Raw genomic sequence first — 21,058 nt, 5'->3', positions numbered from 1 at the left:
GCGACTTTCAGATGTCATGTGGATTAATATCCACACGTTGGAGGAAGCCTGCAAAGTTCTACATGTGGGAAACAAAAACAGACACGCTGCAGCCACAAAGATGAACCACTCTTCTAGCAGAAGGCAAAAGTTTTATTGTTATGCAGTGCCATTTACTAGCTTTCAAACTAATACCACCTTCTCTTATAGCCACAGCATATTTAGCATGAAGCTGCTGACAATTGATGGAGGAACGGTTCAGAAGACATCAGAGTAAGTGGCCTGTAATTCTGCTTATTTAATCCTTATTTTTGTGTTGCACTGGAGAATTGGTTGCATCCATTAAATATGCATCATGTCTAAGTCACATTTATTTTTGAAGTGTGGTGTTACTGCTTCATGCAACAAGAAGCGATATTAATTTAATTGGCTCATTATTAAAAGCACACATCATGTTAGCAAGCAGAAGCTAACGGGCTGGTGGTTATTGTGCGAGGTATTGTGCGGCTTCTTTGGGCAACTGATGGAAATATCAATGCACTATTAAAAGTGGGCACATTTACATTAGCAAATGTAAATCACCTTAAAATGATGACATATTTAAAACTACAATTAGCCTAGCCATCCTCCTCTGTCTGGTTCTGGCTGTTGCACAAAGTGCAAACAAGTCAAGTACAGTGGAACCTCAAGATACGAGTTTAATTCGTTCAGTGACCAAGCTCGTAAGCCAATCTGCTCATATTTCAAACGAATTTTCCCCATTAAAAATAATTAAAATTATTTTAAGCCGTTCCAGCCTTGTAAAACATCCCCAAACCACTCTAAATTATGAAAACATACTTTTTTTTTAAATTAACAAATATACATGTATACTTTACCTGTGCATAATAAAATATATAAAAGCAAAAAGTTTTAAGTGTTCTTACCTTAAAAACAGACAAATGCAGTTAACGGAGGTGGAGTCTGAGAAAGGAGGGAGGAAGGTTTGCGCACGCTGTAAACACAAACTAAACTTAAACTGTAGATCCTTAAAAGGATCATACAGATGTAACTTTAATTGTAAACTTGCAGGTCTTTTGGATAAAACCCTATCCAAGGAGGTCTGCTTCTGCCTGCCTTTCAAAATGTTGTGGAAATGTGACAGACAAGTGTCATTAAAAAGTGCTGAAGCACGACTAGTGGACACTTTTTTGGGTGTTTCTTTTCAGTGAAGCAGCTTCTTCTCCTCTGCTGTTATACGTCCTCCACGGCATTTTTTTCCCCCAGAATAGTCCAGTTTCCTCACAGTTAAACACTTGTTGTAGGACATAGCCTTCCTTTGCAAGAAGTGCAGCAAAATGTGTGACATATTCTTCCGTTGCCTTAACGTCTGCAATAGAAGTTTCTCCTCCTCCTCTCCACTTTTTGCTCCGGTGGCATCCCGAAGCGTGACTCGTAACTCAGATTTCTGCTCGTATTTCAAAAAACTCATTTTGAATCACTTGTATGTCGAGGTTCCACTGTACCAAATAGCATGAAGGCTATTCTTTCTTCATTTGTGTTTTTTTTTTTTTTTTTTGTCAGTTTGAGGGCATGCTTTATTATTTTTGCTCATTCTGGAATATCCAGCACATACTGAGGTTTTTCTTGTTTTATGGTTTGCTGCCAGAGTGTGGAGCAGACAGTACATCCATTCAGATCGGTGTTTAGGAGCAGCTTTCAGTGGTTAAATCTGTAAATGACTACAGAATTGAAAATGCAATATGCTCTTGACGAGAGTCGCAGGACCAGTCAAACGAGTAAAAATGTGACTTGGAGTTTAGAATATTTATGTATTTGTTTTTTGTTTCTTGAGGACAATTATTTCTTGCTTGAAATAGCTATGGTCAGCAATATGTCTGTAAGATGCAAGAATGTGACGGCTACACTGCAATCATGAACAAGACTCTAACAGTGGATCTGAACATATTGTGTGTCAGGTTTTCTCTGTGTGATCTGGCTGGTTCAGAAAGATGCAACAAAACCAAGACCTTTGGAGAGCGGCTAAAGGAGGCGGGAAAAATAAACAACTCCCTCCTCATTCTGGGGAAGTGCATCACTGCTCTTCGCAACAATCAGACTGATGGGTAAAGTTTGTTCCTGATGCTGCCTGGTAGTTTACACTGTTTTTGATATGCTGAGGTTTTAAGATTTTAAACTCCACAGACACTGGAGAAAACCTAAATGAATTAAAGTTGGTGATGCTGCAGATGGGACTGAATTCTGTTTTTAAAACATGACAAGTGTCAGTTTTTCATGTACTTTTTTTTCCCCCCTTCTCAGAACAAAGAACAGCTACATTCCTTTCAGAGAGAGCAAACTCACAAAACTCTTCCAGACTTTTTTCTGTGGCAAAGGAAGAGCATCTATGATTGTCAACATTAATCAATGTGCTTCCACCTATGATGAGACTCTCCATGTTATGAAGTTCTCGGCCATAGCCAAAAAGGTAGGTCTGAGGGAAACTGCTGTCAGAGCAGCTATAAGACAACAGACAAATTTAATTTCTATACAACCTTTCACAACTATGACATCAAAAGTTAAATACATAGAAGCTACATTTAAAACAATAACTTTAAAAACAGGAAAACACTATTTAAACAAAAAATGTAAAACAATAAAAGCCCTTGTCTAAATAAAAGCCTGTTTTTTTTAAAGAGAAGTCTAACTGTTTTCAATACATCAACAATGAAGGGAAAGTGGTAGAGTGTGCTACTGTGTCAAAGGAGCACTCACCTCACATCTTGAAATTGGTTTTTGGGAACAAAAGTGGTCTGCTGCTGACTGTAGGTCAGAGTGTGCAGCGAAAAGCACCTTTCACACTGGGCCCAACGTAGAATTGCGTATTGTGGCGTACAGTCTACACCGAGTTAAGCAGCTCTACGCTAAGTTTTTGTTCCCTTACTCAGCAGTATGGCCAGAGGGCCACACAAGGAGGATGCAAGACATTAAACATGTTTAATTTTTTTCATTGTAGAGCACTGGACACAAAGTACGCATTTTTAAGTAAGTCTACACAACACACCGCAACTGTTTGTAAATCTACTCAACACTGCACTACTGTAAAACCAAGGCTCCACAATTCTACACGCCAGGGCGACAAATCCTTTTATCAGTACATACCTGGATTGATAGATTTTATTCATCCCACTGCACTTTGCTGGCAGTGACGCTTTAAAACCACAGAAGAGGCGAGCCAAGCTTCCACATTCAGAGGACATGTCCAACGTTCACTCCTCACAGACGGATCGCGCACGACTGCCAGATGCAGCTCTGCTTTGCTTTCAATTCAATTCATTCATCTTATAGAGTTGCCTCAAGGTGCTTTACACAAAACAATTCAAAAAAAATAAAATGGACTAAAAGAGTAAAAAAATAAAAAGCATAATAACTTAATGTTCCAGTATGCTAGCCATACATAAAGGAAAACAAGAGCGTCTTAAGTCTGGACTTGAAATTCTCCACAGAATCTGACTGCTTTATTATGCCACAGAATGGGCACAATAAGAGAAAGCTCTATGACCCGCAGACTTTTTATTCATCCTAGGGATGCAAAGTAGTCCCACATCCTGCAAACTCAAAGCCCGAGCCGGTACGTAGGGTTTAACTAGATCAGCTAAGTAGGGAGGTGTCAGTCCATGAAGAATTTTATCAGCTAATAATAAAACCTTAAAATCTGATCTCACAGAGACAGGAAGCCAGTGAAGAGATGCCAAAATGGGTGTAATGTGGTCAAGAGTTCTGCTTCATGTCAAAATCATCGCTATATTTTGCAGATGGAAGAATGCAGTCCTCATAATATGTCTAATGTGGAGGTCAAAGGACAACGTAGGATCAAAAATTACCCCAATGTACCTCACTTTGTTAGTATGATGTATGACACACAAGCATAGGCTAAGCGCTAGCTGGTCAAATTGATGCCGATGTCTCAATGGACCAAGAACCATCATTTTAGTCTTATTAGAGTTTAAAAGTAGGAAGTTACTAGACATCCAGCTTCTCACTGATGCAAGGCAATCTTCTAAGGATTTTATGTGGATGAGGTTATCAGCATGTACAATTGAGTATCATCAGCATAGCAGTGAAAGGCAATCCCAAAATGCCACAGTATATGCCCAAGGGGTGATTAGATAAAGGGGAAAAAAGCAGGGGGCCTAAGATGGATCCCTGTGGAACCCCAAATTTCATCTCACAAAGGTTAGAGGTAGTATTAGTGTACAAAACACAGTGAGAACGGCTGGACTGGTATGATGTCAATCACGCTAGGGCACTGCCAGTAATCCTAAAGTGATTCTCCTATTGAGTAAAATATGATGATCCATGATATCAAACGCAGCACTGAGAAGGTCATTCAATAACTTGAGTGAGAGCTGTTGCTGTGGAGTAATATTTCCTAAAAGCAGATTGCAGTGGCTCAAAAAGATTATTCTCAGTGAGGTGGTCCACAAGCTGCTGTGAAACCATTTCCCCCCCCCCCCCCCCCCCCCAGAATTTTAGAGCAAAATGAGAGATTTGATATCGGCCTAGCCTATAATTTTTCAATACACTAGGGTCAACATTAGATTTCTTAAGTAATGGTTTAATCACTGCAGATTTGAAACATTTAGGAACAGAGCCTGAAATTAATGAGAGATTAACAATTTCCAGCCCAAGAACGGGCCACAGATCCTTAAACAGTTTTGTTGGTATAGGATCAAATAAGCAGGTTGCGCTTTTTGTAGACATCAGGAGTTTTGTCAGCATGCCGAGTGAAATTCTATCAAATTCTAAATCTAGGTAACACCTCAGTGCTGGCACCCACCTCAACAGCAGGGTGTAGTGACTGGGTTAAGGCATGCTGGGATATGCTCAACCTAATGTCTTCTATTTTCTTCTTCATTTTCATTTATTTATTTATTTGAATTAGGACAGTGCATATTAATCAATGCGTCAGCAAAAGCTTCAACATAAATATGCCAGAGTTAGCATAAGAGCTAAATTTCATCCATTGTCCTAAGGCAGGTACAAACATTTAACAGTAAATCTGACAAGACATTTGACATTATACCAGACACACACAACTTGACGACAAACTATTTACAATAAAAGGATCAGTCTGAAATTTAAGAGACCAAAAGAAAAAAAAGCATAATTATCTATGGCTACATGACTGGTTAGTTTTCAACCAATTTTTAAGAGCTTGTTTGAAAATTGAATATTGTCCACAGTTTCTGATGTGCTCTGGCAGAGTGTTCCATAAGTTTGTTCCTCTGATAGAGACCACCATTTGGCCAGATTTAGTCCTGCGTCTTTGAACAATACAGTCCTCTCTTGTTGATGCTCTGGTGCCCATTCCATTATTTTTCCTATCAATAAATGTTTTTAGAGGCAGAGGGGCCAGCCCATTTAGAACTTTGAAAACCAGGCAAGCATCCAGAAACATCTGATAATTTTCAAAATCTAAAATAATGTACTTACTTAAAATGTTACAATAATGATAATTTAAAGGCTTTCTATCTAAAACTTTTAAAGTTCTCTTAAACAGAAATTTCAGGGGCTTCAAAGTACTCTCTGTTGTCTGGGACAATGTTGTATAACAATAAGTGATGTGGCTAAATATCACTGAGTGCATACAACCCCTGGCAAAAATTATGGAATCACCGGCCTCGGAGGATGTTCATTCAGTTGTTTAATTTTGGAGAAAAAAGCAGATCACAGACATGACACAAAACTAAAGTCATTTCAAATGGCAACTTTCTGGCTTTAAGAAACACTATAAGAAATCAAGAAAAAAAGATTGTGGCAGTCAGTAACGGTTACTTTTTTAGACCAAGCAGAGGGGAAAAAAATATGGAATCACTCAATTCTGAGGAAAAAATTATGGAATCATGAAAAACAAAAGGACGCTCCAACACATCACTAGTACTTTGTTGCACCACCTCTGGCTTTTATAACAGCTTGCAGTCTCTGAGGCATGGACTTAATGAGTGACAAACAGTACTCTTCATCAATCTGGCTCCAACTTTCTCTGATTGCTGTTGCCAGATCAGCTTTGCAGGTTGGAGCCTTGTCATGGACCATTTTCTTCAACTTCCACCAAAGATTTTCAATTGGATTAAGATCCGGACTATTTGCAGGCCATGACATTGACCCTATGTGTCTTTTTGCAAGGAATGTTTTCATAGTTTTTGCTCTATGGCAAGATGCATTATCATCTTGAAAAATGATTTCATCATCCCCAAACATCCTTTCAATTGATGGGATAAGAAAAGTGTCCAAAATATCAACGTAAACTTGTGCATTTATTGATGATGTAATAACAGCCATCTCCCCAGTGCCTTTACCTGACATGCAGCCCCATATCATCAATGACTGTGGAAATTTACATGTTCTCTTCAGGCAGTCATCTTTATAAATCTCATTGGAACGGCACCAAACAAAAGTTCCAGCATCATCACCTTGCCCAATGCAGATTCGAGATTCATCACTGAATATGACTTTCATCCACAGTCCACGATTGCTTTTCCTTAGCCCATTGTAACCTTGTTTTTTTCTGTTTAGGTGTTAATGATGGCTTTCATTTAGCTTTTCTGTATGTAAATCCCATTTCCTTTAGGCGGTTTCTTACAGTTCGGTCACAGACATTGACTCCAGTTTCCTCCCATTTGTTCCTCATTTGTTTTGTTGTGCATTTTCATATTGCTTTAAGTTTTCTGTCTTGATGCTTTGATGTCTTCCTTGGTCTACCAGTATGTTTGCCTTTAACAACCTTCCCATGTTGTTTGTATTTGGTCCAGAGTTTAGACACAGCTGACTGTGAACAACCAACAACTTTTGCAACATTGCATGATGATTTACCCTCTTTTAAGAGTTTGATAATCCTCTCCTTTGTTTCAATTGACATCTCTCGTGTTGGAGCCATGATTCATGTCAGTCCACTTGGTGCAACAGCTCTCCAAGGTGTGATCACTCCTTTTTAGATGCAGACTAACGAGCAGATCTGATTTGATGCAGGTGTTAGTTTTGAGGATGTAAATTTACAGGGTGATTCCATAATTTATTCCTCAGAATTGAGTGATTCCATTTTTTTTTTTTTCCACTCTGCTTGGTCTAAAAAAGTAACCGTTACTGACTGCCACAATTTTTTTTTTCCTGATTTCTTAGTGTTTCTTAAAGCCAAAAAGTTGCCATTTGAAATTACTTTAGTTTTGTGTCATGTCTGTGATCTGCTTTTTTTTCTACAAAATTAAACAACTGAATGAACATCCTCTGAGGCCGGTGATCCCATATTTTTTGCCAGGGGTTGTATAAGCCCTTGCTGAATCTACAGTTAAATATGGTCTTATATGCTTAAAATTGGATAGTTAAATTTTATGATATTGGACACTTTCTTTACATGGTCCTTTAAAGGTTAAATGTGAATCAAAAATTACCCCGAGATACTTAAAACTTTCTACCACTTGTAAATATTCTCCATTAACCAAGACAGCTGGTTGTTCACTCCCTGCTGGTTGAGAAGAACATGCAGACTGTTTTCTTAGTATCATTGTATTAATCGTTTTTGCATGGGTATAAAGAACTGTATCTTGAAGTAATCCAAGAGGTCCTATGCTGAAAAGGGAGAGCGACTTACAGGTGGTTGTCCATGAATAAGTATTGCAACCATGTCGAACAAGATATTGAGTTATGCTCGTTTTTGTTGATCAAATCAGAGTAATAGGTCCGCTTTGTAGCCAGCAGTGCATGCTTATAGTCTAAGATAGCATCATGCCACGCAACGTGTAATACTTCTAATTTTGAACTACGTCATTTTATAGTCTAAAATACAAACCCAATTCCAATGAAGTTGGGACATTGTGTAACATGTAAACAAAAACAGAATACAAATCTGTGTATGGAAATCATACACAGATTTTTATTCATTTAACTACTACAGTTCACAGCATGAACTTGAGCTAAGTTGTAGACATGAAATTGTGATGCAGTTGTAACATTTTAAAATGAACAGGTAAAAACAAAGCTGCTTTTAAAACCTGAACAAACTTCATTTTGTAAATAAAATTCCATCTTGTCAGCCAAAAACACAGGATGATCAAATTAACTATAGATGATTTTATACTTTATTGTATAAAATGCACAATCCAGGAGCTCAACACTTTCTGCTCATTAATCTCAACTGTGGCACCTTCTGTAATATCTTATACAACCCCAATTCCAGTGAATTTGGGACGTTGTGTAAAATGTAAATAAAAACAGAATATAATGATATGCAAATCCTCTTCAACCTATATTCAATTGAATACACCACAAAAACAAGATAATGTTCAAACTGATAGACTTTATTGTTTTTGTGCAAATATTTGCTCATTTTGAAATGGATGCCTGCAACACTTTTCAAAAAAGCTGGGACAGTGGCATGTGTACCACTGTGTTACATTACCTTTGCTTCTAATAACACTCAATAAGCATTTGGGAACTGAGGACACTAACTGTTGAAGCTTTGTAGGTGGAATTATTTCCCATTCTTGCTTGATGTACAACTTCAGTTGTTCAACAGTCCAGGGTCTCCGTTGTCGTATTTTGCACTTTATAATGTGCCACACATTATCAATGGGCAACAGGTCTGGACTGCAGGCAGGCCAGTTTAGGACCCGCACTCTTTGACTATGAAGCCACGCTGATGTAACACATGCAGAATGTGGCTTGGCATTGTCTTGCTGAAATAAGCAGGGAACAATCTGGACATTGCTTTAATGGCAGCATGTGTTGCTCCAAAACCTTACCTTTCAGCATTGATGGTGCCATCACAGATGTGTAAGTTGCCCATGCCACTAATGGTAACACACCCCCATAACATCACAAATGCTGGCTTTTGAACTTTGCACTGGTAACAATCTGGATGGTCTTTTTCCTCTTTTGTCCAGAGGACATGACATACATGATTTCCAAAAACAATTGGAAATGTGGAATCATCAGACCACAGCACACTTTTCCACTTTGTGTGTGTCCATTTCAAATGAGCTCGGGCCCAGAGAAGGTGGCAGCATTTCTGGATGATGTTGATGTACTGTATGGTTTTCACTTTGTATAGTAGAGTTTTAACTTGTACTTGTAGATGTAGCGATGGACTGTTAAGACAATGGTTTTCTGAAGTGTTCCTGAGCCCACACGGTAAGATCCTTTACAGAATGATGCCGGTTTTTAATGCAGTGCAGCCTGAGGGATCATAGGTCACGGGCATTCAATATTGGTTTTCGGCCTTGCTGCTTATGTGTAGAAAGTTCTCCAGATTCTCTGAATCTTCGGATTATATTATGGACTGTAGATGATGGGATCCCTAAATTCCTTGCAACTGAACATTGAGAAACATTGTTCTTAAACTGTTGGGCTATTTTTTTCACACAGTTCTTCACAAAGTGGTGCCTCATCTTTGCTTGTGAACGGCTGAGCCTTTTGGAGATGCTCCTTTTATACCCAGTCATGACACTCACAATTAGTGTCATCAGTTCCCAAATGCTTGAGTGTTGTAACACAGTGGTAAACATACCACTGTTCCAGCTTTTTTGAAATGTGTTGCAGGCATCCATTTCAAAATGAGCAAATATTTGCACAAAAACAAAGTTTATCAGTTTGAACATTAAATAATAAAAATGTCTTTGTGGTGTATTCAATTGAACATAGGTTGAAGAGGATTTGCAAATCATTGTATTCTGTTTTTATTTACATTTCACACAACATCCCAACTTCATTGGAATTGGGGTTGTAGCATCACGCCATGCAAAGTGGAATACTTCTAATTTAGAGCTACGCCATTTCTGTTCTAAACCTCTAGCCTTCTGCCTGAGGTCACACAAGTAACCACTGAACCAAGGTGACTGTGTTTTAGGAAGGCATGGTTTTAATAGAGGTGGCGCAATCTCGTCAAGTGTAGTTTTGAGCACTGAGCTTCAACTATCCACAACACTGTCTACTGATTGGGCATTCTCCAAACGTGAAGCTAAGATACCACGCAGTCAAGCTTCGAGTTCAGTCATAGTTGAGGAGGTTATGCGTCCCTGCAGTAATAAACAAGGTTGTTGTTCCACTAAACACAGCAGCAAAATTGTAAAGCTAATAAGTGAGTGGTCAAGTGAGTGGCAAGATGTCGATATTCGTGACGGCAATACCACGTGCAATAACCAAATCCAGGGTATTTCGACTGTGCGTCGAGTCCTGAATGCATTGCTGGAATCCTAATGCATTCACAATTTCATAAATGATTTGCAGAGGAGATCAGAAGACTTATTTATATGAATGTTAGTCACCAATAATCAAAATGTTATCTGCACTAGTTGACAAGTTAAGCCGTGGTCACAACCCGCCGTACTTGCACGTGCGTGTAGTCTACTTGCAAAAACGTGGGCTAAATTTGGAGATCCGTAGGTCGTAAGTACTGCCTCAGTACGAATTTAGCAGCACGCAGACACGCCGTAGAAGGTTTAGTGCATGCAGAACTTTCGCTGCGGTCAGGTTGCGGATTCACCAGCAGTACAGATGACGCACGTTGTGAGTACTGCCTCAGTACGGATTCAAAGCAGCACATTTTCATTCAATTGCTGTTGAATTAACCACATCTGTACGGAGGCAGTAGGCTACTCACCACAATTAAATTGTAGGTATCAGATCTTGAAGACTGTGATACACATATATAAATTAGAATTAAGTTGCAATTTAAAAAGCTGGTAATCAAGTGTGTAGTGAATATATTCCTCTATCAGTGTTTCACACCTTGTGTGACTTTTCACTAACAGGCTGGACATGGTCATGCATCGCCGACGCCGAAAAACACCTGCCGCTCCGGTCCCGCTCATAACACACACATCAAAAGAAAAGCCCACCCCACACACACACTGCTTTATTGTCAACTCTCTTTATCGTTGCACTCCTAGAGACGTGCAATGAACGTACTCCCTCCTCTTGCTACTGCCTCCGTACATTTTCACAAAAACGTAGTGGCCGTGGCATCTGCAGAAAACGTACGGCGAAAAAAAAACGCACGGTGGGTTGTGACCTGCGCTTTAGAGATGAACACTAAATTCATCTAAGAATTCAGTATGGGTATGGGCCAGGAAGCTGATATACAGTGACAAAACATGACTGATTTCCATTCTTCTGACCCTGGCAATACATAGTAGAGGGGAGAATCAGATGCTCAAAGGAATTTTATTTGTGACCCCTGACAGCTAATAAGGTAAAGCTAGATTTATAAATAAGAGCAACACCCCCGCCTTGCTTCACATCACGAGGGACATGACTAAATGTGTATGCCAGTGGGCAGGCCTCATTTAAGAGACAACTGTAGGTTTAAGCCAGGTTTCACATAACCCAATCATATCTAATAGCCCAATCATGTCTAAATGATGACCCATAATTAGATCATTAATCAACAATGATTTTGAGGACCGTGATCTTATGTTAATGAGACCCAAACTAACGACCTCAGTGGGGTTGACAGTTGGACTGTTAGGATTTAGGGGTGGTTCCAGAGTAGCATATGTAAGGTGCCTGGAATTAGGTTTAGGTTTGAGGCATTCCATACGGATTGTAGGTAGCAGACATGAAATATTTAATATTGCTGGACCAGCGGGCCATCCTCAATTTCAGTGTCATCCAATGTAGTAATGGGTATTAAGATCACAAAACATATCGCTGTATGATTTTTAAGGGCATGTCTACAGAAGCAGGCTACAGTCTCAACTTGATAAATTTCCCTCCCTGAAAATCCGCTGTCACCACAGTGGGTTTTCTGCACTAAATTCCCAGCTAAGCTAGTGGATTCCACACCCACATTTGTCATAAGCCTTGCAAGGTCTCTAATCCCCTGCTCCGTGGCCTGCTGTAAAATCTTAATGTTACCCTCCCTGTAGAGCTCTATCCATGTTCACAGACAAGATGGTGGCACCTTCCCCACTAGGGTGAAGGCCGTCCAGCATCGGAAAGTCAAGGCGGCCCCAAAACGAAGGCCAGTTATCAATAAAACTAAAGCCTTGCTGTCTACAAAACTGTGCCAGCCACCTATTTAACAAAGTCAGCCTGCTAAATGCCTCTTTATTACCCCAGGAGGGGAAAGAACCAGTGATATTAATCAATGTCGACACATCTTTCTGGCGAGGTCACAAGTCCTCTCTTATATCCATTTTTGTGACCTCTGAGTGCTTCATCCTGACATTATTGGCGCCGACATGAATAACTGACTGTATCTAGTGTCATGTTCCTTAGTCTGTCTACTCTTCTGCAGCGTCAGCACCCTGAAGTGGGAGGCAATGTCAGGAGCTCTAGCCCCAGGAATACATTTAATGCCAGCCAGCATCTGTAACCAGACTTTGCAGGTGATAGAATACCCTATCAATAAAGCCCGGCGTTTCGGCCTGGAGATAGGAGTGGAAGTGACCTGTGGGCTCAAAACACTCACATCAGGCATATCCAAGTGAGAAAATCGGTTCGCAGAGGCAAGTGTGATTTGGGTGCCAAAACCAGGCGCCAAGCCCCACGTGACTTCCTCCGTCTAACTGCAGTCCGAAAACTGTCCTCCACAGCCGGTGATTCTAGTCTGATGCCAATGGGCACACCAGCCAGCCAACACCAGCCTCGCCTGGAGTGCCCCTAACCTCTATCTCCACTGAGCTAATAAGATGTTCTAGCTTACGGACACAGCTCTCTAAAAGAGCCACCCTTTCTGCCAGCATCATACAGGACTTATGTTAAAAACTCCTAAAAGTAAAACCACTCCTAAAATTGACACAAGTAGACAATAAGCTAAAATTCACAACAGTTAAAGGAACAGTAATAAAAACAATAATAAAGGAAAATGGCGGGGGAGTCAACCTAGCTGAATGCAGCTAACCGCTAGCGAATGCTACCACTTAGTATGCAAAATAGTTAGCTGGAGCGATCTCAGATGAGGTTGCCACTGTAGGCCGATCTCGGCCCGATGCCAGCTGGTAAGCTTAGCTTAGCCTGTGGTGTCCCGGCTCCCCCGCAGGGACGACAAGCTGGCTGGCGATGTGATGGTGGCCTCCTCCGCCGCTGCTGCGGGCCTGGCTGGCGGCCACCAAACATGGCCGCAGGCTGTAGCAAGCGGTACGGCTGTCTGCACAAACACTGACCTGCTGTTCGCTGATTCAGGCTGGAAACCTGCAGCCAGTGTGTGCAACTTTGTTCAGTTCTCAAGATTGTGGCAAGTAAAATAAAAAGTCCATTAACCCCTGCTCACGGACCGATCACCAGCGGGAGGACATGTCCTCTGTTCACTCCTCATGCACGGAACGCGCAAGTGATTGCCGGCTGCAGATCCATGCACTTTCTCCTTAAATTCTCTCACAATTGTGGCACACTGATAAAGTTAATTAACTCCTGGAAATAATGTCTACAATGTCCATACAAGGGGCTCACTACACACCGAGAGCAACTTGGGGATTAAGGACCTTGCCGAAGGGCTCTTAGTGATTTTTTTTTTTTTTTCCCTCTCCGGTCAGGCTGGGATTTCAACCAAAGATCCTCTGGTCTCAAGCCCAACGCTTAACCACTAGTCCATCACCTCCCCACTTAAATTTCACCTCCACACGTGAACTTATTTTTAAAGTGTATTTGATTTAGTTACTGTGCACATTTTTTGAAGTATTTTTGATTTTGTAGCTACTACACAATTTGCACTTTCTTTATATGTTAGTTATTATGGGATGGTAGTGGGGTTTTTGAAAATGTTCAAATGCACTGCCAAAGAAATATTTTATTGCTATAAAGTGACCAAAAACTGTCTATGCTGTGGTTTGTATAGGCTTTGGGCAGGTGGGGTGGTGAGGTGTAGGGGGCCTCTAAGTCCATTTTGCTTGGGGCCCAGAAATGTCTTGAAGCAGCCCTGAGCACCAACTGTGTTATGGAACACATTTTAAAGCATATCTACATTCTGCTTTACTTCAGAAATGTACCATGTCCGTTTTTTGACAGATGCTACATCTGGGGCCTCACTTATAAATCATGGAATAGAATTCATATTAAAACTCGTACTAATTTTGGATGGGCTTATTATTGTTGTTGTGACTGAATTAAAATCCAGACAGTCTTTGGGCCACATACCAATGCTACAGAGTGTTTAAGTACTGAAATAATGCACTAAGCAGAACTGAAGACGTTTAAAAAAAAAAAAAAGTTTTACTTTAAAAATAAATGATTAAAAAAGAAACAAAAAAAATCCAAGCAGAAGCTTTGATTGAAGGGTTCTTTCCTTCCACACACACTCATTATTACAATCTGGACACACAATTCTTGATCAGGACATCCCCAGTGTGAGGTTTTATCTTGTTTAAAATGAATAGGTTGTACCACAACAAATGCAGGCTGTTCTAGGCTGTGAAAAGCTTAGTTCTCATGCAAGTACATTGACGAATTTCAGTGCTGAAACTACTTCAAAAATCAACTGATAACTTTAAATCACCACTGAATGTCCTTAGGTGGTTCAGGTGATCCCAGACAAGTGCCTGGAGCCTTTATCTCCCTGTCTGTTTGGTCGGGTTGGGAAGCAGTTGACAACGAACGAGGAGAGAGACCTGTCTGAAGAGCTGCTGGATGAAGATGAGGTTGACACATCTTTGCTGCCCCCGAATGTAAGCTTGAACGTTGCATTGAAGTATCAAGTGTAATACCATTGGTGTATCTAAAGTACTGGAATGAGAACTTAAATTTAACTGCCACTTTATTCTAAGTCTTTCACCAAACTTCTCTTACAGCTACAAATGAAACAATATTTAATGCATTCTGCTTTAAGAAGTGGAAAGTGGTCTTGAAAATGCATAACTAATCCGTTACCATCCAAAGACAGGGTTTAAGAGAAGTTACCTAAACGGAGGAAAAATAGTTTTTCAAGAATGTTCCCTAGATTTTTTTTTTTTCTATTATTATATATAAATAGATGGATTTACTTTCAGTATATGCGCATAATTTGCCTTATTATATGTACAAGTTGTAGCAATATTGTGTATGAAGTTGTGCAGTTGCCGTCAGCTACAGTAAAGCTGTGTCAATGACAGGAGCTTGTGAATATAATTGAAAGCCTTCGTGCAAAACTGCGAGCTGAGCTAAGAAGAAACGTGGTGCAGGAAATAGAGATACGCAAGGAAATGGGAGATGCCATGTTACAGCAGATCTTGGAAAGTGAAGAACTCCGCAGGTATGCCTCTTTTTCTACTTGGCAAGATGATACTAGACGGTGGTGGCGATACTGGGTGGGCTGACAAAAGCATTTATGTATCCATCAGTTCAAACATGGTGGAGACTTCAAGACTTTCAGCTCCTCATATATCGATCATGGGCCTCCAGATATTTTGGCAAACGGCAAACGAATATGCAAAATCTTCACTTTGAAATACCTGGAAAAAATTAAACTTTTCACTTTTTTTTTTTTTTGAGGCGTGTGTGTATGTATGCTCAGACATGGTAAAGGTCATCTGGTATCCAGCAGGTACTCCAGAATCAGTTGTAGATTTTTGTGCTTAACTCAAGTAATATAACAAAATGAGTCTATACTCATCCCTGTGGTCTAATGACAAAATCCAGTTTGGATCACTGTAGCTGTGACCATTTGCCCCACCAGGACACCCCATGTGCCATGTTTGATTAGTGTGGGACAGAAGGTTCCTTGGAGGTGCAGTGGCAAATGTTAGGACAGACTGCATAATGTGCTCTTGACTGTATTCATCTGACAATTTGTTGCACAGGGTAATAAAGGCTGATGTATACATAAACATCTTTTCAGAGGCAGGTAAAATCAGACTTTGTAAATAAAACTGATATGTCAAGTCGGCAGATAGAAAAGCTAAAGGAGAGCTACGAAAAACGATGGAGGAAACTTTTGACATGTACAAGGATGCCCATCAAACAACATGCATACCAGTGTGCCATGAACGATCTGGAAGATGATTATGTGCCTCTGGATGAGTTTATCACTGAACAGGAGAAAGTCGAGGTATGTCATTCCACAGGCTTTCGATGGATGTCAACCCCAATATTTAGTCATGTTGAATTACACAGATTGTGAGCACTTCAACAAAGAATATCCATTTCACCGTTTGATCTCTCAAGTATTAACCATTTATACATACGTATACATACCAAACAGACCGTTTGATCTTTCAAGTAGTAACTACAAAAGTGTTGTGCCACCAAATAAGCCAAAGTTTTCATGGTCTCCCCCCATTCTGGCTCACATTACAGGCCCTCCAACATCAGCTGTCAGAGTTGCAGAATTCAATATTTGGTACACAAAATGTGTGTCCAGTTCAAACACTGGAACAGTCCTGTCAGACTGAGTCAGAAGTAGCAGGTTGGTTCACAATCAACAGATGTTCATCTAATTTCAGTTATCTCAATTTTGCCATCGGGGGAAAAATAAGGATCTAGTATGAAGAAAACATTGATCTTTCCTCCACAGGTGACAATCGATACAACAGACTTCACAAAGAAAAATGTACCCTTGAGAAGATTTGTGAAGATAAACAACAAGTAATAATTACATGTTTCTAAACAAGTATTTAGTCATATTTAAGCACTGCATAAATTGTTTGCTGTTCAGTTAATCGTTTCTCTAGAGAAAAGGCTGATTGAGCTCTGCAAGACACTCCAGGAGCAATCTGCTAATATGGATGCTCTCCAGAAGAAGATGGACACTCAGGTGAACCATCAACATAAACTGCAAATCTCCACATCTGGGGCAAGCTGCAATCTTTGCATGTTTGATAAAGACATAGAGTCAGGCTTAACGCTTGTCGTCATGATACCAACTGTGGACAACATCAGGAAACTCATTGGGCTGTTCCATGGTTAACTCAGTGGTCCATTAAGCTGCAGACATGTTATCCTGATAGCTTTATTTAGTTCAGTTCTGACTCAACTGATCCAGATTAAAACAGTTTGATTTGTTGAGATATGCATCTGGAGCCATTCCAAAGGTTAATTTCTACTTTATATTGTAATGGCTTGGCAATACAGTTAAGATCTCATTCCTCCTAAAGAGTTAGATGGTGCACATATTATACGTGTAGTACAGCTGTGACACCCTATCCAGCTGCACCGAGCCTCTGAAATGCATTTAAACACCATGGGGCAGCGGCGCATCTTCTCGTGGTGTTACAGCTAAGATGTTCATGATATTTCACATAAATTATCTGACTCATGGCAGTGAATGACAGTGTATCAGTAATATAAAGCTTATTATGGATATGACAGCCTGTTCAAATGTGTGTGCTGGCCCGCGGCTGTGAGGCGCATGGACTCGCAGTGACACATGGTGCTTTCGGTTTGATTGCACAATGTTCACAAGATTGTGTGCCACAGATATTGCACATAACTATTTCCGTGTGCACCCCGAATGGGATCCAGTGGAGGTGAACATTTACTCATCTGTGGCACACTCGGCACATGCCGGCAGGATTTGACGTGCCTGACCATGACGAATTTCCCTCGAACGCGATCAGACTGTTCGATTGCTGTTATGATAAATAAATGGACTGCATTTATATAGCGCTTTTCCGTCTGCATCAGACGCTCAAAGTGGTTTACAATTATGCCTTACATTCACACCAATGTCAGGGTGCTGCCATACAAGGCGCTCACTACACACCGGGAGCAATAGGGGATTAAAGACCTTGCCCAAGGGCCCTTAGTTATTTTCCAGTCAGGTGGGGATTTGAACCGAGGATCTTCTGGTCTCAAGCCCAACACCTTAACCACTAAACCATCACCTATGCAGGCAGAATATTTAGAACTCAGTCAGACTGCACTTCGAATGCTGTTTGAGCTTTTTTTCACCTCAAATGCACCTCAACAGTTGAGTGCATGTGGTCCACATCCGGGCTGGCTGCACAAATGAGGCAGAGTTCTTGGAATGCACTCTGATAGCTGTCTGAGGTATTCGACAGTGCCTAGACTTTGCCCGAATGGTGGTTAAATTTTCATTCGGATAGCATTCAGGCTCATTCGGCCTCTAGTGTGACGGGGCTTTAATGTAGTCTTCTGCTGCGCTGCTCATTAGGGGTCACCACGCCAGCTCATTGTGGTCTTGACAACTACCAACAAGTACAGTTTACAGCACAAGACTATAATATGACTAAAGCTCATTTTCTTTGTATTCTCCAGCAAATAATCTAGTAATATTATTGTGTGTGTGTGTGTGTGTGTGTGTGTGTGTGTGTGTGTGTGTGTGTGTGTGTGTGTGTGTGTGTTGTGTGTGTGTGTGTGTGTGTGTGTGTGTGTGTGTGTGTGTGTGTGTGTGCATGCGTGCACAAACAAATCAAGTGGCACTTAACTGAACTGCTATAGATTGTCCTTATTCTATGTTTGGATAATACAAATTTATTTCACGCATTTGGTAAATACTAAGTGAATGTTTCAAGCTTAAAAGAATAGTTGACTTTTTTAACCAGGGAATCAAATTTGATATCTAATCATGTATTGGTATTGTGGCAATCCCAAGTAGAGAGGGCTCAATGCCACATTTTCTTGTGCAATACTGCAAAAATGAAACCTTCGATATCTGCAGATTTGGTAGGACCCACCCCCAAATAACTAAATTATTAAATTTGCCCAAATTTCATGTAATGCCCAAATATCTGATACTGAAATTTTGGACAAGATCTGATCAATACAATCCAAAATATCAGATCAGTACAGCCCTAGTACTAAAGTTGAATATTTGTCCTTTTTCTTCCTCCACCATCAAGACAAGATCAATACAGGATGTTTTGCAGCAAAATGCTGACAAAGACAAGGAGATAGCTTCTCTGAAAGCAGAACTGTCCATGCTGACCCAGAAGTCCACTGGGCAGCAGAAGACCAAACGAGGACTGCTTGCAAACATCAGGGAGGCTGTGACTCCAACACGAACAGGAACTGCAAGTCTCACACCGAGGAAAACTGTTCGGACTGCACAACAGTGAAGACTAAAAAAAAACTGCTTTAATGTTTGCATCTTGCTAGTTTTTATGAACTCTTTAAAGGATATTTGCAGTTTCTTTGTACTTTTTGTGTTTATGCCTTTTGAATGTTTAATAAAACTCTTATTTTCAAAAGATCTGGAGCGATGACTGGAGCAACACATTTACCATACTTTAGTTGTTGGAATGCAAGTGCATCCAGAAAGTATTCAGTTCTTTTTTCCACATTTGTTAAGCTTTATTCCAAAATTATGAAATTTTTTTCTGCAAAATTCGACACAATAATATATTAACTATATACAATATTTGCAAGGCACATAAGTATTCACAGCTTTTTCCATGAAGTTCAAAATTTACCTCAGGTGCATCCTATTTCCACTGATCATCCTTGATGTTTCCGCAGCTTAACTGAAGTCCACCTGGGTAAATTCAGTTGATTGGACATGATATGGAAAGGCACACACTTGTCTGCATATAAGGGCCCACAGTTGACAGTGCATGTCAGAGCACAAACCAAGCATGAAGTCAAAGGATTTTCCTGTAGATCTCAGAGGACTGCCTTGAGGCATAAATCTGGGGAAGGACACAAACATTTCTACTACTTTGAAGATCCCAATGAGCACAGTAGTCTCTATCATCTTTAAAGGGAAGAAGTTCAGATCCACCAGGACTCTTCCGAGAGGTGGCCACCCGTGTGAACTGAGCGATGAGGGGCGAATGACTTGGAGGTACAAAGAACCTGATAGTCACTGTCAGAGCTCCATCATTCCTCTGTGGAGAGAGAACCTACCAGAAGGACAACCATCTATGCAGCAGTCCACCAATCAGGCCTGTATGGTAGAGTGGCTAGACGGAAGCCACTCCTTAGTAAAAGGCACATGGCAGCCCACCTGGAGTCTGACAAAAACGACACCTGAAGGGCTCTCGGACCATCAAACAAAATTCTTTGGTCTGGCAAGACGACCATTGAACTCTGGTGTGAATGCCAGGCGTCATGTTTGGAGGAAACGGGGCACCATCACTATAGTGGAGCATGGTGGTGGCAGCATCATGCTGTGGGGATTTTTCAGTGGCAGGAACTGACAGAATAGTCAGGATTGAGGGGAAAGATGACTGCAGCAGTGTACAGAGACATCCTGGATGAAAACCTGCTCCAGAGTGCTCTTGACCTCAGACTGGGGGATGATTTATCTTTCAGCAGGACAGTGGTCCTAAGCACACAGCCACGATATCAAAGGAGTGGCTTCAGAACACCTCTGAATGTCCTTGAGTGGCCCAGCCAGAGCCCAGACCTGAAACTGAACATCTCTGGAGAGATCTGAAAATGGCAGTGCACCAACACTCCCCATCCAACCTCATGGAGCTGCAAAGAGGAATGGGCAAAACAGCCAAAAAGATGGTTACACTGTGTGCCATCATATTCAAGAAGACCTGAGGCTATAAATGCTGCAAATGTCGCCCTGTATGGTATTCTGGGCGTTGAATAAAGCGGTCCGATTTGACACGATACAGTAGTAACGCAAGTGATATTGGCTGTTGACGCCATCTTGAGACGATGCATTCTGAAAGGGGTTTGGGGGGGGGGCAATTTTTTTTTTTCCTTTGTGTTCATTTAATGCAGATGTTAACTGTATCAGCATTTCCTTGATTTTTATGTGTGTTTGTGTTGCAAGTACAATGAGCCCAATTGACTTGAATGGGCAGAGAGAGTAGTGTCACAAAACAGGAAGATGGCTGCGGAGTCACCGCCTGCATCATGTGCCATTTTAAGTGTCTACATTTACTGAGATAAAGGTGCATACAGTGCACCTTATTCTTCTGTAAGAGTCCTCTTCATGCTGCCAGACACTTGTGATGTGGTTATACCTGTGGGGAGACGGGTGTACATCCTTGGAGCGAGGCTTGTGGGACTAAAAATGACCCCTTTAATTACCATTGCTCTGATGTTTTAATGATTACAGTGTGTATTTCAATTTATTTTCATTCATATAGCACTAAATCACAACAGAATTGCCTCAAGGCGCTTCACACAAGTAAGGTCTAACCTTACTAACCCCCAGAGCAAGCACACTGGTAAGGAAGAACTCCCTCTGAGGAAGAAACATCAAGCAGACAAG

General features: G+C 40.8%; 1 protein-coding gene across 1 annotated transcript in view; it reads left to right on the top strand.

The window, feature by feature from the left end:
- Positions 1-18,944, top strand: part of zgc:56231 (uncharacterized protein LOC406257 homolog) — a 45,553-nt gene extending 26,609 nt beyond the window's left edge. Inside the window, exons 8-18 of the mRNA XM_034165440.1 lie at positions 12-123; positions 190-252; positions 1,938-2,084; positions 2,281-2,446; positions 14,466-14,618; positions 15,042-15,181; positions 15,811-15,976; positions 16,225-16,333; positions 16,442-16,512; positions 16,583-16,681; positions 18,729-18,944. Of these exons, the coding sequence (XP_034021331.1) occupies positions 12-123; positions 190-252; positions 1,938-2,084; positions 2,281-2,446; positions 14,466-14,618; positions 15,042-15,181; positions 15,811-15,976; positions 16,225-16,333; positions 16,442-16,512; positions 16,583-16,681; positions 18,729-18,944 (1,442 nt within the window). The remainder of the gene's footprint in view (positions 1-11; positions 124-189; positions 253-1,937; positions 2,085-2,280; positions 2,447-14,465; positions 14,619-15,041; positions 15,182-15,810; positions 15,977-16,224; positions 16,334-16,441; positions 16,513-16,582; positions 16,682-18,728) is intronic.
- Positions 18,945-21,058: the final 2,114 nt, after the last annotated feature.

Source organism: Thalassophryne amazonica, unplaced genomic scaffold (assembly GCF_902500255.1).
Source record: "Thalassophryne amazonica unplaced genomic scaffold, fThaAma1.1, whole genome shotgun sequence".
Lineage (NCBI taxonomy): Eukaryota > Metazoa > Chordata > Actinopteri > Batrachoidiformes > Batrachoididae > Thalassophryne > Thalassophryne amazonica.
This window is presented reverse-complemented; position numbering and strand designations above follow the sequence as displayed.